Source organism: Atractosteus spatula, chromosome 20 (assembly GCF_055471065.1).
Source record: "Atractosteus spatula isolate fAtrSpa1 chromosome 20, fAtrSpa1.hap1, whole genome shotgun sequence".
NCBI lineage: Eukaryota > Metazoa > Chordata > Actinopteri > Semionotiformes > Lepisosteidae > Atractosteus > Atractosteus spatula.
Genome location: NC_142725.1, coordinates 8,641,155 through 8,657,795, shown reverse-complemented (window position 1 = coordinate 8,657,795; position 16,641 = coordinate 8,641,155). Strand labels below are relative to the sequence as shown.

Genomic DNA, 16,641 nt, shown 5'->3' with positions numbered 1-16,641 from the left:
TTGAGGTGTGGTAATGAGTTGGCAGACTGCATGTGGAGAATCTACAGGTCAGCGATGACTGACCCATCACTCTGGTTCTCCTGCCTCTTTGAACACGCTAATTGGAGCGCAGGTTGGCTTCTGCTGAACGAGAGCCCCGGCTCTTTGCTGACAATCAGACTGCTTCGTCACGCTGAGAACCACCAAATTGGCAACATAAATAATCTGCCATTGTCTGATTAAGAACATGTTCACAGATCATTATGAGCTAATGAAAGAATTTCCCTTTTTGTCAGGGTGGCGGTGTCCTTATTTATTGCCTGTTTCCTGTAATGGATGGAGTGGCTGACTGGCCCTGCAGACACTGCCAATGTGATTCAGTGTGGGGGGCTGGCTTTGGTCATGTGCCCTGACCTATGTGTTTTTTTTACCCCCAAATCTTCCACATGAAGCAATGGAAGTGATGCATCTCACAGCCCCTTTTGAGACTTCCAGGAGGTGTTAACAGTGTAATATCGTCTAACATGGAATTGCCCCACAAATAGTGTAGATTCACCATGGAATTGCCCTGTGGGTGGGGTAGATTCACCATGGAATTGCCCTGTGGGTGGGGTAGATTCACCATGGAATTGCCCCACAAATGGGGTAGATTCACCATGGAATTGCCCTACAGATGGGGCAGATTCACCATGGAATTGCCCTGTGGGTGGGGTAGATTCACCATGGAATTGCCCCACAAATGGGGTAGATTCACCATGGAATTGTCCCACAGATGGGGCAGATTCACCATGGAATTGCCCTGTGGGTGGGGTAGATTCACCATGGAATTGCCCTGTGGGTGGGGTAGATTCACCATGGAATTGCCCCACAAACAGGATAGATTCACTATGGAATTGCCCTGTGAGTAGGGTAGATTCACCATGGAATTACCCTGTGGGTGGGGTAGATTCACTATGGAATTGCCCTGTGAGTAGGGTAGATTCACCATGGAATTACCCTGTGGGTGGGGTAGATTCACTATGGAATTGCCCTGTGAGTAGGGTAGATTCACCATGGAATTACCCTGTGGGTGGGGTAGATTCACCATGGGGAAGATGCCTGGGGCATGATGGAGGACAGTGTAGGACAGCAGGCAGCATGTGTGGCCTTAGAGAGAGGGGGAATAGAGGAAGGAAGAGCAAAACATGTCTCTAAGGCTGTGATATGCTATGATGGCACCACAATACCCAAATTAAACCTCTGATCTCAAGCTGTCAGGATATTCTCCTGCTCTTTTGTACTCTGTGACTGAAGTCTTATTACTTTTTAAACCTCCCTGACAGGCTCTCGCACATGCCTTTTACCCGCTGTGTCCTGAAAGCACACGTTCTGCGCGGGCGTAATTGTTGAGCATTGTGCCCTCGTGCCGAACAAGATGGACCTCTTATCTGTGGCTCTCAGGTTCCTGCTGGAGCCCTCACGCCTGTGAGAGAGGTTGTGACTTCACCTGTCTGTCAAACAATTCCAGACTCTGTCGACACGCGGGCTTCCAAAGGAAACACCTGCTAAAGCCTGGTGATTGTTTTCCGTGGCTTGTTTCCATTTCCTATATTTTTATATATCAGGTGTTGAATTTGTTGGCACAAACTCCTCACTGGGAAAGGAGCACTAGATGTAAAGGTGGATGATAAAGATGGGAAAGATGACCAAGATAAAAACTCATCCAGATGGGGGTTGATAAAGCTTCCTGTGCCGTTAGCTTTCCGGAGGTGGGGTCAGATACAAAATGGCTGAGCTCTGTAATCCGTGTGGAGCTGTTTTCATATTCACTTCCCATTTTTGCAGTTTGTTGAATATTTATAATTTACCTTTCACTTTCCCTGTTCAGTTTTAAAGTTAAGTTTCATGAGTAAATTATAAAAGAATATGTTCAGACTAACTTTGTGGGATGGGTGTGGGGAACTGTATTAAGGTTGCACCATGTGACTCTGAAGTTGAACTACTGTAACTGCCCCCAGAATGCAACATTTGTATAGCATTTGTGATATTGTTTCTGTTGTTAGAAACCCCAGCGTTTACAGTCTTTATTTTTGTTTTTAAAGTAGGAGTCACTAGTTTAAAGCCCGCAAGAACACTTGATCCCATGTATGAATGTCCACTCCACAGTTTACTCCAACTAGCTACTGTACAGCAGGCGCAGTAACAAAAAGTGCATCTTTGGGGAACAGCAAATGATTACTCAAACCAGCATAAGATCTGAAAGAATCCCAGTCTGCAGTATATTTGTTGTCTTTGCTTCTATCATAGGTTAACAATGCAACGACTGAGTTGTTAATTGCAATCCATTGTGAGAACCCCAGCTTAGAAAACTGAATACTAAACAGCAGTGATACATATTACCGAGTATGTGCTTGTATAGCCATTAGAGTTATTTTCCTATTAGCCCTACATTTGGAATTAGCAGCTCTCTGTATTGTCTTCCCTGGGAAAACAGGCATTTGCTGATCGACCAGACTTCCTACGAATTCATATTCACAGTGTTATCCTTTTACAGCCATCCAGCACAAAGCAATGTTCTTTACAACAGCCTTTAATTTATAGAGCGTCTTTCATGGCAAGCATTCCAAAGAGCTGTACAATTAAAAAAAAAAACTGTAATTGGCTTCGCTTGAATTGAACTGCTGCATGTTAAAATACTGAGCCTATTGTAAGTTGCCAAGATTAAAGAATAAAATATGTGGATGATTTAACTGCCAGCAACTGTCCAATACAATTAAGGCCTGGTGTAGACTCTCCCAGGAAACACCTGTCCATTGCTGAAAGCTAAGTGAGAAGTCCCTGTGCCGTCTTTCACCTTGTAGAGACGCAAAGGCTTCTGAACACAGACTTCTGAAAATGACTTACTTTATACAGGGCGAGTGTAAAATATGTTGGGGTGGCATCAAAAATAGTGATGATCGCAGCACCTTGTTTGATTTGTTTCAGCATCCGCTTGCAGAAGACAAGGCCTGAATTACAATCAGGGTACGAGTGCTGTGACTTTGCTGTTTGGGTCTACTCCAGTGGACAGCGAGCAGCTGCCGTAGCAATATCCTCCCGTGTGTTTTTCCTAAATTAAGCTCAGAGCTCGCCCCGCAGTGAGCGTGTCGTGTCTCGGGAGGTCTTGGGTTGAAGCTCGGGGGTGGGGGATGTTACTGTATGTCCTGCGTCTTGGCAGGTTGCTTTCCCAGCTTCTGCAGCCAGCACTTTTAATGGGAATGCTCATCTTCCAGCTCCTTGCTCTGGCCAGTGCCAGCCTATTCTGTTCTCTTGCAGTGGGATAATTAATCAGGGAGTGTGTTTGATGTTTGCAAATTAACGTTTATTTTAACACGCGTTCTCTGCAGGCCCTGCTTTTTAACTTCTGTTTTGCTTAACAAGATGTGCTTACAACAGTGGCAATGGAGTCTTTAATTTATCACCAGGACAGGGGTCCTCCGAGGCCCAACCCCCCCTCCCAGCCTCCTCTCCTCTCCTCCGTTTCCTTCCCCAAAGGTGCTCCCCTCCCTGCCTATTCTGCGGAGCAGGACTGCTCACATTGGGCAGCACTCTCCAAGGGCTGTCTTCCAAAATAATCTGTGGCTTCTTCCGGTGAATCTTAGCTGAATCCTTCTTTACAATGTATGTACAGTATCTGTGGAGTTAAACAGTTTTTTCCTGAATTTTTTGATCACATGACACCCCCATAATTACTGTTGTAATTTGACTTTTTTTTTACAACTTCATTAATTTAATTATGACGTGGTTTGAGAAGTAAATGCAAAGCAAACATAATTACGAAACAAGGCTCCTACTGTATTACGTTAATCTTTTAATTGGGCTGACTTTTGTTTTTTCTTAAATGCATTGTGAACACGGTCGAGATGAGACACTAATTCTCACTTTTTCTGAACCTGTCTATTTGGCATTTCATTCTACCAAATTAGCCTCCAGTATCACTTTGTGCTTTTTCTTCTTTTTGCCACTTAAGAATCTACTGACAAACAATATTTCAGCTTATATATGTACATGTACATTTACACAGAGGTGTGAAATTGCACTGTATCAATTATAATGGTTATTAAAGTTATCATATTGCAAGCAATATTGAATACTGTTCTCTTAAGTCACATTTGAGTGGGTTAGGACATGTGTCATTAGAAAATAACACTGAAACCTTTGAACCATGTTGTCGTGTGTGTCTGTGTCCTGGTGACTGTAAGTTTCATACTGTATACATACTGTATAAATACTGTTCAGCATTTGAGCGTGGAATTCATGGGCCATTAACTTGTCCTATATGACAGTTAAACTCTGTGACGAAAAACCTCCTTCATGCTTGCTACTTGGATTTCTTATAGCTGGGGCAGTCTGTTTGTGAAAAACTACCCTTGCATCTCCTCTTAAAGACCTGTTTCTTATGTGTGTTTGTGGTCTAATTGATATCATCCCCTGGAAAGCTACCTCTGCTGAAGCAATACTGTAAATCCCACAATGGTCTTTATGCGTCTTTGCTTCCTAAAGCTTATCGCTCTCTATCTTAAAAGCAACTGCTGTTTTTGTGTTCGCAAAATATCTTTGTAAAATAAAAAAGTCTGCAACAGAGAATCACCTTCAAATAATGCTCTACAAACCGGTCTGGGACGGGCGTGTCACTTTTGTTATGCGAACGGCTATGAGTTCGGGTGTTAATGAATTTCGCACCCCCTTCTCTTGTGAATTTAGAATCGCCATAGTTTCCCCTGCCGACAGACCAGGTGTGCTTCTCGTGTCTTGTCTCACAGCTGCCAAACCCTGACCGCACTCAGGAGAGAGTGAGGATACGGAGGCAGACTCCTGTTCTGCTGAGAAGAGCGTCTAGGCCGATTGTGCACCGCTGTTTGAGGGATCGTGCTCAGATTTGGCTGGGGGGCCGGGTTCGAGCCAGCAACTTCTGATTCACAGAGCTCAGCCCGCACGAGAGCAAGTGCCTTTCCCGGGTTCTCTCCCTCAGAGGGGCCTAGTGACATGCTCGCGGCTTGTCTCTTGCATTTTGTGGCTGGGCTCTGTGGGTTCTGCTGAAGCTCAAGCTCTCGGATGGTCTAACACTGTGCTGTTGTCTCTCTTTCCAGTGTCTCTATGGCTGCTATGTCCACTCCTCCATCATCCCCACCTTTCATCGCAGGTGCTACTGGCTGCTTCAGGTAAGGAAAGCTCTCCTACACTGGGATCGCTCTGGGGGATCTAAGGGTTAGGATTTGTTACAGTGATGCCGCTGCTCTCTAGAGCGTTCAGACCCTCCGTGACAAAGGCCAGCTGTTTGGCTCAGTGGATTGACCGAATCTCCTGGCTCCATGTGACAGGTGTTCAAAGACGATGGCTCAAGACTGGTGTCCCACTGTTTGCTTCAACTGCTTTGCCGTTAGCCGTGTGGTGGTTTAACTGCATGTGATGGATATAAGGAAGCACAGGATTTCAAGAGCAGTTTATTTACTTTTAAGTGTGTGTGTGTGTGTGTGAAAGAGAGTCACGTGTGCGCTTTAGGGTGAAAGATGTAAAAGGTTTGGAAATACTGTATATTGCATTTATATTGGGTCCACGTGGTACACCAGCAAGCTGTATAAGAGGGTAGTTCACACAGAGTTGTCCATTAGCCTGACACAAAGGAGCAGCGTGTTCCTCGTGATGTTCATAAGCACAGACGGTGTATGATGGAGGCCCAGGGGCTCTCGTCTCCACTCCAGGCTGCTTTCACTCTGTCTCTCTTCTACCCTCTCCTCCTTTTTCTCTGTGGCCATCTCACCTTTCCTCCCAATGCCCAACCCCCCCCCCCCCCCTCCTATTTTTACTGCCCCATTAAATTATTCAGCTGCCCAGGAAGCCAGGGTCTTGGCAGGCACCTGTGCTGTTTCTCCAGGCGAGGGGGCAGAAGCACAGCTGAGCGTGCTTTCCGCCGCAGGAAGACAGATAATCCAGTAACCGATACAGCCGCTGACATGCCACCCAAGATCCTGATATTTTCTTCATATGAGAACATTGAAAAAAAGCAGTTATAAATATGACTTCGATCCCTCTCTGGATTTCCTTTTTTTTGTAGTCCAGCACATAGATACTAACACCTTTTGTCAAATTCTTAGAAGGAACATAAACACCCTCTGTTTTTGACACCTGCTACCAAAAACTTTCTTGTCACCTCGTCTTATTTTTCTGAGGTCCTTGCAGTTTTTTCTATTTTTCTGCTCTTCTTCAAACTGCGGAAAGCTCCACAAAGGATAATTCTGACCTAATGGAGCCTGGCAGGGAGATTAAACGTAACCCCTCTGCCTGTATACAAACAGCATCCTGTAATAGATCAAAGTAGACACGGAGACCAGCACCAGGGGCTGAGGTCAGTGAGATGAATGGAAGATGTTTTGCATTTTTAACTCTAGAAAGGGGACATTTCTCTACTTTTAGGGAAAATAAGTCTACTTAGAAAAGCCCTAACCAGCACTTCAGCTCAGTCTTCACAAAAATCTAAACTGTTTTCCCTCTTTTCTTCAAAGAGCTGTTAATGCTGGCTATTTTTCTAATTTGTCTCTGTTGGGCATCTTATTGCAGACATCCTTAAAATGGGCTAGCCTAGGCTTCAGTTCAAATGTATAAAACCTAAATCTTCCATTCAATAGACAGTAAAGTTTCCCACTCATAACTGAATGTTTTATTGCTTTATTGGGATTCTATTGCCTACTGCAGTACAGCTTTAGATTATTACTATTGGCAAAAACGTATTATGTAGTGAGTTTGATTGAATTGTCCTGAATTTCATATATTCACCTACATGTTCAATGTCATTGTCAGCTGAATTGTCTGATTTTTATCAGCTCATTTTGCCTTTCAGAGTTTTTGTACAGGAGCCAGTAGATCATGTACTGTGACCATGACTTCATATTCCTCATAAGCAATGAGAAATCAGCAGTTAGTAAATATTTCTGGGGGAATCACTTTCAGGAAACATGGTGGTGGCAGGTCTTGGGTTCTGGGTTCGATTCCAGACCGCTGCACCTTCTGTTTGTGGAAATTGCACATTCTCTTCATGTTAATGTGGGGAGAACTCAGGGAGCCCTGGTGTCCTACTCTCTCCTGAAAACAGGCTGGCTACCTTAACGGGCATCTCTAAATTGCCCCTTCTGTGTGTGCTCTGCGCTGGCCCTGACACTATAGGAAAAATCCACCCACCTTGTAGCAGGTGCATAGTTAATATTTACCGCTAGAAACGGTAGTTCTAGTCCTTTCTAATTGATCCACAATCTACCATTCTGAAATTCACATAAATATCCCGTAATGCAAGAGGTCCCTGACTTCTCTAACTCCTGATAATCACCAAGCCCGGCGCAGGCAGAAGATGAACCCCGACATGTCTTGAGGTCGTACAGATGATGTCTGCACCGCCGCTGATCCGCCATGTCCCGTCATGCAGTAATGAAACAGAACAAAGCAGAAGTGTCTCGTGTCGGACCTGTGAAGATGAAGGCAGAAGTTAAAACGTGTCTGTCTGCTGCACTGGGAAGCTGTGCCCTTTCCCACCTCTGTCTTTTGAAGCCATTGCAGCCCCCTCACCCCCCCCCCCCCCATCAGGACTACAGTAGCATCAATTTGCGGGAAAAGGTTACTGGTGACTCAAAATGTAAACTTGTTTGCCGAAGTAAATTACCAGTGTGCGGCGAGCACTGGGAGTGGGGAGATGAAAGGCCTAAGCTCTCTCCATGGAGCGATCTGTTATCAGCACCAGCAAGAGGAAGGGAAGGAGGGAGAGGGAGACACATGGAGGAGAATTAGCCTCTAGGCTGCCTGCAACAAAGACCGCTTCTTTATTCGGCTGTTAAAAAACCCTTTTAATAAAGAAAAAGCAGAAAAGAGACAATGATAATGGAAGCACTTTGTGGTGTGTGTGTTAGAGAGAGCATGTTCTATAGACAGTGTATCTGTCTATGATTAAGGGGTGATTACACACACTTTCATTTTTGCTCTTGAAATACTTCAGCCCTTGTGTACTTTGCTAATGGACCTGAAGGAGCTCTGCTCTATGATTTCTGTTCTTCTGCCATTTCACTTTGTCATTCAAACAAGAGATTCTGGATTCTGACTCTCGTTCTGTGTTGCTGCTATACTTAGACCGCATGTGTTAAGCAAAAAATATCTTCAGGAAGCATGGAGGTGAATCAGGGGAAGAAGATCACTGCTGTACGATGTTCTGAAGCCCATCAGAGTGTTACACCAGTGTATGCGCTGTCTTTTTGGTTCTTCACTTTTATTTTTTTTATACAAGCCATAGCAACTAGAATGGCAAACAGAATACACAGGTGTGGCCTGCACTTTATTTTCTCTTCCTGCATTTTATCTTTTGTGAGGATTCTGATTTAATTGTTAGATAAAATAATTTTTTTTTGTGGAGGAGAGGGCAGCGGTAGTACCAGTTTTCTTTCTGAGGCTGCCATCCGCAATGTTCACAAGGAATAGAGTATTGTATAGTGTTGAGCAGCTTGACAGAAATCGTCAAGCTGGTGGCCTACCAATATGCTCCCCCTCTATTCTTCATCTGTTTTTAATTTTTCTGTCTTTTTATGGCTCTCTTCTTCAGCTTTGTGTCACACTAATGTGCTTTCAATATGTGGTAATTTGCCACCAGATTTTAGCAGTCTTTACAAATACAGTGGAGAGAAAGCCAAATGATAATCACACAGCTTCCACTGTTCAGGAAGGTAGAGGAATACTAACGTCTCCCTGTTTTGTTTTTTAAAAAAAATAGCAATTGCGGTTTCATATTTACGATCCTGTTTTCTTCTTTCCGCATCTGTAAGTGCTGTTTATTCTGTTCAGAAAAATAAGTTGTTTTAGATATGTGTTTTAACACATTACTGTTGAAACATGAATTTCATGTTGATAGTCAAATTCAGATAGGTTCAGAGATCACAAATGAATTATTTCAATCTGATGTGCACATGTGCAGTTACAGTATGAACTCGGTGATTAAAACTTGAAGGTTAGTTTTTGGCTAGAGACATATAAGGTGGTTAAAAAATCTTGTGCTTAGTTGTGTCACTGTGATGCCACTGTCAGAAGCTCAGAGGAATCAAATCATAGGACACTTACAGACAGGCTGCTCAATTTCAGACATTGCAAGACTTTTCAATGCACGTAGAGGAACTCTTTACAATTTCAGAAGATGCTGGCAAGCAACTAGACTGCAGATTACTTACCTGAAAGCAGATAGTCGCATCAGCTGCACAGGACCCAACTCCCAGGGCTGTCAGGACAAGGATTGTATTCAGAATTCAGACAGTATTTTATTTCTCTGTGCTGCAGCCCTGGCCTGCTGTCTCCGCAGATTCCCAACAAGCATGTCTGGGGCACTGCCGGCCGCCAGGTTTGTGCTCTCTGTGGGCAGCCCCAGGCCCTGCCAGCTCACAGTAGCATGGCAAGCCATGTCCAAGGTCACGCCCGAAGCCCGGCTGGGTCAGTGGTGGGCTGGAGCAGCACGGTCACTGTGGTGAGCCGTGGACACATCCGACGTCGAGCTCTTCGCCTGACCCGGTCTGGGCGAGTGTCTCTCATACAGGGCTGACGTTTTAAAGAACGTGAGTGAAATTGTAAATGACTGAGATGGCGCAAAATCTTGGAACACTGTTGAAAAATGAAATATGTCTACAAGTGTGCATGCTTTGTTTGGCTGCAGAGAATGTATTTGTATTTACAGGTCTCTTAAACAAAATGACTGTAAACCATGTTACAATATATGTGTTTTTAAGCCTTATTTACGTGGAAACCCTCTGCTCGTGTTTTGAAATAATCATAGATCTTTGATCGAGTGCCCCTTCTAGTGTCTCCTGTCCCTTCTGCTTGCTGTCGTTCTCCTGGTTTGATGAAGTCTTGTCATTTTCCTTTCCTGTTCAGCGCTAATCTCATGTAAGAATTTTTCCTCTTCATCACAGTCCGCTGGGTAAAAGATAATTATAATTTTAATATAATTTAGTCTGAAGCCCAGTTTAATTTTTTTTTTTTGGCACAGATTGCGCGGCAGGTCACCAGCCAGCAAAGGGGCCTGCTTCATTGTGCAAAGAGAACAGTGTTTGATCTGATAATGAAATGACTCATAAGGCACCAAAGCACGCTGATTAATCATTTTTCACCAGGCCGCCTCTCCTCAAGTCAGGCCGGCTCCCCAGCTAGGGCTGATTAATAACAGCAACAGTCTCACTTACTAAACCCGAGCAAGAGTAAATAAATATTTCTGCTTTTCCTGGGTACTTGACTGTTCTTTGTGAAAGAAACAAAACGTGGATCCGAGAGATTAAATAGTAGTTGGGATAGTTCTTTTGCACTTTTTTGTTGACTGGATGTGCCGTGGGTTAGACTTGGCACATTAACCTGAAAAACACAGTGGTGTTCCTGCTACAGGGCCTGGTAATATCAGCTGCAGTCAGATTGAGAATTGTACTTGTGACAAAACACCAAACTCAGTGTGGAGCAGACACAAACACAGCAGGGTGCCGTGCACAGCTTGGTGATGATCTGCTGGTCATCAGAAGGCAGATTTTTATACCACAGAAGCTGGAGTACAACATGAATATTGAGTTGTTCCACTATTTTATGTTCGTTTTAATGTGACAGGGCTACATGGTTTGGCTCTGCTTTAGAGATTGCTTTAAAAACATGTGGAAATTAAAATGCACAGTGGGAGTGTTCTGGGATAGGTTGTCAGTAATAAATTAAAAGTGCTGTGATTGAAAAAAAATGACCAAACATTAATGTCTTTTGAGAGAGGAAGACCTGTTGTATGCATTGTGCATGATTGTGCAGGTTTTGCTGTAAATGCCTTCAGGCTACAGACATACACCTCCCGCATTTTAAGGAGAGCTATTTATTTACTCAGCTGCAGAAATTATAGGGCTAAAACAGTCTCTGCTTTTGTACTCTGTTAAAACAATAGCCCCTATTTTTTTTGCAGGGCTAATGACACGCATGCCAAGATGATCTATATTTAACATGGCTAACTCCCTCTGGTGAATTTTTAATGAAGCTGAATTCCGTTGAGGGTGTTTAATTGGAGACCCGTCATATTCTGATTGTGCTTTCTACTGTGGTGGTCTGCAAATGAGGAATGGGGCAGGTGAGGGTAGAGCAGTGTCAGATATGACAAATTAAAGCAAAATTTAATTTAGCTTCATTTTTGTTGTCCTTTTTATTGCTGAAGACAAAAATCTAGATAATTGTGTAGGCCACCAAAGCATGTTGGTTTTTTTTCCAGCTACTGGAGTATGTACTTTGACATTAACAGCTGTGGTTTTGTACAGTTGAATAAAGCAGTGCATGCCATGGGCACATCGACCACAATAAAGAGGAGGGAATTCTCCATAGCTGTCTCATTTGATTTTAGTAAGTAGAGATCGCATTGAGCTGTTTCTTGATGGTGTCAACTTCCATGCTTCATGTGACTGGGTAGCTTGTACCCAGAACCCTTTGTATACAGCGGTACTTTCTGTTCTTCATTTTTAATGTGATTCCTTGTAGTTTCGATTTGCATTTCGATCTTGATTCTGATGAAATCCGTAAGGTTGACTTTGCCTCTGAGGATTAGTGACTCCTTGAGACCCTCCAGTCGCCTCTGCTTCTCTCTCATGTGCAGTAGGGTTTCAGTAGAGAGCTAGCACTTGAGCTGGAAATTTAAATCACAGAATGGCTTTTGAGCAGCATTAGTGCCACCTGTGGCGCTGTAGAAAACTGAAAGTTCGATTGATCCGCTTGTATTAAAGAGTGATTTGCAGATGACTGTCCTCTTCTGCCCATTGATTTTTGTGTCAGTAACTCTCACGCTCATCGGCTTCCCCTTGACAGGTGTCTCTCAGGCACCTCATGGCTGTGACCTGCTGTCTCTTTACCTCAAGGGATCTCTTCATAGACAGAGCAGCTTCTGACTCTTGTGGGACGATCTCTGCAGTCCTAAGGTGTGTGCGTTGCTATCATTAATCCCTTGTACTGCCATCGACCCTCTGCCAAGAAGATGGAGGGACCAATTCACAGGGCTTCTTATATTAAAGATGCTAAGGTAGCCCATCTACATGGAGCAAGTGGTTGCTTTTTCCCTAATTGCACGGTGGTCTTGGTGTATATTGGGCCTGCGTTGACCCAATAAACTCATCCAGCTCCACTCTTCTTACTGCTAACATCAAAGCTAGTTTTTTCCTGCCTTGTTAGGCTGCAAGAGAGAGAAACACTGGACATGTCTTCACAAGCCTAAACAACAACCAAAAACCTACCGTACTTCCCCAGAATCCACACTGGCCCGGGGTTTGCTGGTCCTCTGGGTAACCGGACCTTTTCTGAAGAATTTAAAATATGCCACAGCACGAGAAAGTAGTACTTACACCCACCTGTAAAACTAAACCTAGAGGATACTGAGTGATAATCTGTCAGTATACATAACTGGAATTGTCATCAGTGGGGCATGGAGTTACTCTCAAGGTAGCTCCTCGAGTGTGTTGTCTCAGCGTTTTCCCTGTATACAGGGCTTGACCCCATGAGACCTCCTATCAGATTAGACCTACATGACTCTCCATTCAGATTCCATTCAGGCCTCTAGTCCTTTGGGTGAGGAGCTTCAATACAGTGGTGAGGGATCTTCCTGCAGGTGGAGCCCAGTTCACTGCCTCTGTCACCGCAGATGCAAAGACATCACCAATTAGGCCAGGATCCACAGTGGAATAGTCTCACCATTTTCCCTCCCAGGCTGTAACTGTTAAACTCACTCCGCTGCACAGAGATAGAGAGCAAGAGTGCGAGAGAGGCCTACTAAATTATTCAGCGCACAGGAAAGGTTAAAAAGCAGAGAATGAACAGAACTGACATTCACCTGATTACTGAGCAAGAGCTGTTCAGGGACCTTTTTTTACGCTGCTCCGGTTTTTCAATCAGTTACCTTTTATAAGAACAGAAAATCTTAAACATAAAGATTATATCATCCGGTTACTGCATTTCCTCCTTGTCCTATATCCTCAGCTACAGTGGTGGACATGATTATTGCACTGCCTGCGCTTGTACGTGTTGGACAGTGTCGAGGAGTGTGCCTCTGGATCTCAGGTCTGTGTGTCCACAGGCCAAGAGCTTTCTTCTCTAAATCACCTCACCTTATTATCAGGACAAATGATTTCGTTTTTAACAGTTAACTTGATCATGCATTGATCCATGCAGTGTCCTGTTCGACAAAACAGTCAGGCCCAATTTATTGTATAGTATTGAACATTATTCTGTGTTATACTGTATCTACTGTACTTGTATTGGGTTTTTTTCTTGACAGGTGACGTTTTTGTGCGCTTTGTACAGGAGACATGTATGCCGCGTCTTGCTATGCTACTCTGCAGCACTCTAAGAAGGCCCTGAGGGCTTGTCTTCAAAGTACAGAGGCAGCGGGCTGAGTTTACTGTACAGGTCCCTATTAAACACACAGACCTGTTAACTGTGCTTGGGCTCAGTAGCTCTAAGTACCATATTAGCACTACAAGGGCCACTAGTGTGCTCTGTAAAAAAGGTTCAAGCCCCCCTGGGCTGTATATTAACTGTATAGTGGGGTCCAGCAGACTTTGCTAAAAGCACAGGGGTCTGGGGGCTCTATTATGAGGGAAAGTGCCCTATTATGATTACTGTGTTAATTTAAGCGAACAGAGGCCCTCACTTTTAATCTAAAGCGTTATGATCTCAGGGTCTCTAGTAAGGGTGCAGCCCTTCCCCTCCCACCATAGGACTAAAAATATTAGATATATAGGCTCTGTGTAATGTAGGGTTACATTAACCACAGTAAGGGCCCAGGGACTCTGTTTACCATCCAGGCACCTTGGAAGCTGTATTGACATTGTAGGGCACTCAAAGCATGTATTTTTTGTACAGGTGTATGCTGTACAGGGACCCCGTGGACTGTGTTATTGAACCTGTGGTCAATATTGTTAGTGAATCTAAGCTGAAGACGATCAAGTCCAGCTCCATCAGTTTTTATTTCTGTGTTGGGCACAGAGGTATCTGCTGTGTAGTAAAAACATGGCCAGAGAGATCGTGGCCCTTATGACAAACAGCCCTGGGTGTCTGATCTCGTTTATTTCCTCGCTTTATCAGTTGTCTAAGCTCCTGGCGAAATCCAGAGTGTCCGCTACCCGACACACGCGCCTGACACGCAGGCCAGCACGTGTTGTGCTTCTCGTGACACGGACTTAGTTCAGTGAAACCCCTGTAACACGAGTCGAAACTAATGACCAAAAAATGTCAGATTTGTCCAGCACTAATTATTCATTAGATGAGCAATTAACATTGGAGGAGAGTGACATTCTCAGTGCTATTAATTTGAGAGCATAATGGGAGAAGATTAGTTGCCGAATGGTGAGCTGGACACAGGGGGAGAGAGAGAGAGGGCAGACTGCCATGGCTCAGGCAGGCAGCAAAGCACATCCTGGTGCAGTGTGGCTCGGAGTCGTCTCTTTTCCGAAGAATCCAGACCGGCAGTGTCCACATTTTGTTGCGAACCCTTTCCTATATTAATTATTGAACAAAAGAAGAAATCTGGTAGATGTAAAACAGGATGTATTATTTTCAAGGATTTTCTTCTTTTATCCCGAAGGGGAAAATGTTGTTCTCATCTGCGAAGCGTAACACCGAGAACAGAGAATATAATACATGTTTTGTTACACCAGTACCTCAGACAAGGAAACGTGTACCCGACTTCAGAAAGCATGGTCGTACCGTGCACTGAGTATAGCGTTCATCAGAGGTAACACATAAAGACACAGGATCGTTTCAGCTGTTTCTATTTTTGTTAACTGTCCCAAGTGAGGTCACCGTGCATGGAAGGGTTAAGAAATAAATGATTGTTATTTTAAGCTCTTCATGCTAAAGTAGTTCATTTACATAGTGTTTTTATAGAGCACTAGCGGGTTTTTGAAAAATGAGATTTCATTTTGATGCACTGGTGTCTGCTCTAAATGCTATTTTTCTGCAATTCTTCATATACTGTATGCCTTGTGTTTTTTTAACAAACCAAAATGAAAACATAAAAAATCTGCCAACTGCTCTAAAGCACATTTTAATGTTCCCACAACAGTTTTCTGAGATTATAAAACAACTCAGTTCCTTTCACAACATACTGTAAGAAGGAATTACTGGCTGCAAAGCACATTTAGAAGAATGTGTTAATCATCTGTATTTTCCCTCTCCTTTGTTCTGTACTTTTTTGTATTTATTGTGAATCAGATTTTGAGTGGACAGCTCTGCTTTCTTTTAAGCAGTAACTGGCAGGAAGTGGAGAGGGGACTCAGATTAGTGTTACACCTACTGTACACTCATCCCTTTGAGCAATGCAGGACTGATGGGGTGTCCCAGTTCTGAGGGAGAAACACTAAAGGTACATATGATGTAGCATAACACTAAGAAAGGCAGGAGCTCTCATCATGCATTCTACAAGTTCAAAATTCTACCTGTTGGCTTAAAACATTGAAAAGCATTTGAATACGTGGATTATCGAGAGATGCTGCTGTAATTTGGATCTGTACAAACTGCTGCTAGATCTGCTTCTGATCAAATTCTCTAAAATGAGGGAAATAATAACCTGAACATGTAAAGAAGATTTCAAGAAGTGGCGTGTCTCAGAAGGTCACTTCAGAGAACAAAAATAAAAGTTTTATCAGCCAGCTCCACTGTAAATGAAAGGGTGAGATGGTGATAGTGCCATTGAGCCTGTTCTCAAAACTTTAAGTGTGGAGATATAAAGTTAACAGCTCGCTGTGTGTTTACAGCCTTGAAGTCACCCCAGAGCCTCGTTTTTACACTGAAGCGCTTGGCTTGCGGCTTCGTTTCCCTTCTGATCGTGTTCAATAATTTACCAGCCGCGGACCAGGAGGTGACTGGGGTGTCCTCCCACACTTCAGGGCACTGCCTCTGTGCTCCTGCATTATTGAGAGCCGATCCCCAAGACGCACACTAAATAAAAAGACACATTATGTTTATCTTGATAGCTTGCTCTACATACAGTGCTGGATCAGCAGGGGTGCACACTACCCCCAGGCGCTGCCTTAAGTATGGTCTGCCCATAACATAATCATCATCATGGTAACGATCTTCACAATTTCCCTGCAGTGCTTTTCTTTCTTCTCCTTGGATCAGAAATATGTCTGATCCACACCGAAAGCCAAAGAAAGCAGGAAGGCAGGCATTGCTGTGTCTCAAGGTGGGTCCTGAGGTCAGAGGCATCTAACCAGGGTCCAGTTTCCTTGGAAGATGTTTTACTGATTACACTATGGACGTTAGGAGATGTCAGAGTGCAGTACCTCTGCCCTTCAGCCTCAAAGAGAGAGTCTGATGTGCCGGTGTTACCTGTTGGGCAGGGATCAAGTGTCTCACCTTGAGCCTTTATTCAGGACTGCTCTTCATACATTAGAAACCGGAGGCACTGAGAGAGGCACAAGATTGGAGCCTTACCCTGGGGAGAGTTGAAAATTGTTTCCCATCAAGCTAGCAAGAGAAAGAGGAAAATGAAAATGATGTCTCATAAATAAGATACAGACCACCTCAGCTCTTCATACAGTAATATACAGAGCCCAGATGAGCTGCCTTGAAGGACAGCCTAAATAATACAGTACATCTGCCTCAAAGCAGCCAGTGAAAATAGAT

The 16,641-nt window shown here is 43.9% G+C and overlaps 1 protein-coding gene across 2 annotated transcripts in view; it reads left to right on the top strand.

Moving 5' to 3' along the window:
* LOC148817486 (calmodulin-binding transcription activator 1-like) overlaps positions 1-16,641 on the top strand; it is a 421,546-nt gene that overhangs the window by 309,031 nt on the left and 95,874 nt on the right. For both annotated transcript variants that reach the window (XM_088937940.1, XM_088937938.1), the window contains exon 6: positions 5,088-5,159. In XM_088937940.1, the coding sequence (XP_088794066.1) occupies positions 5,088-5,159 (72 nt within the window). The remainder of the gene's footprint in view (positions 1-5,087; positions 5,160-16,641) is intronic.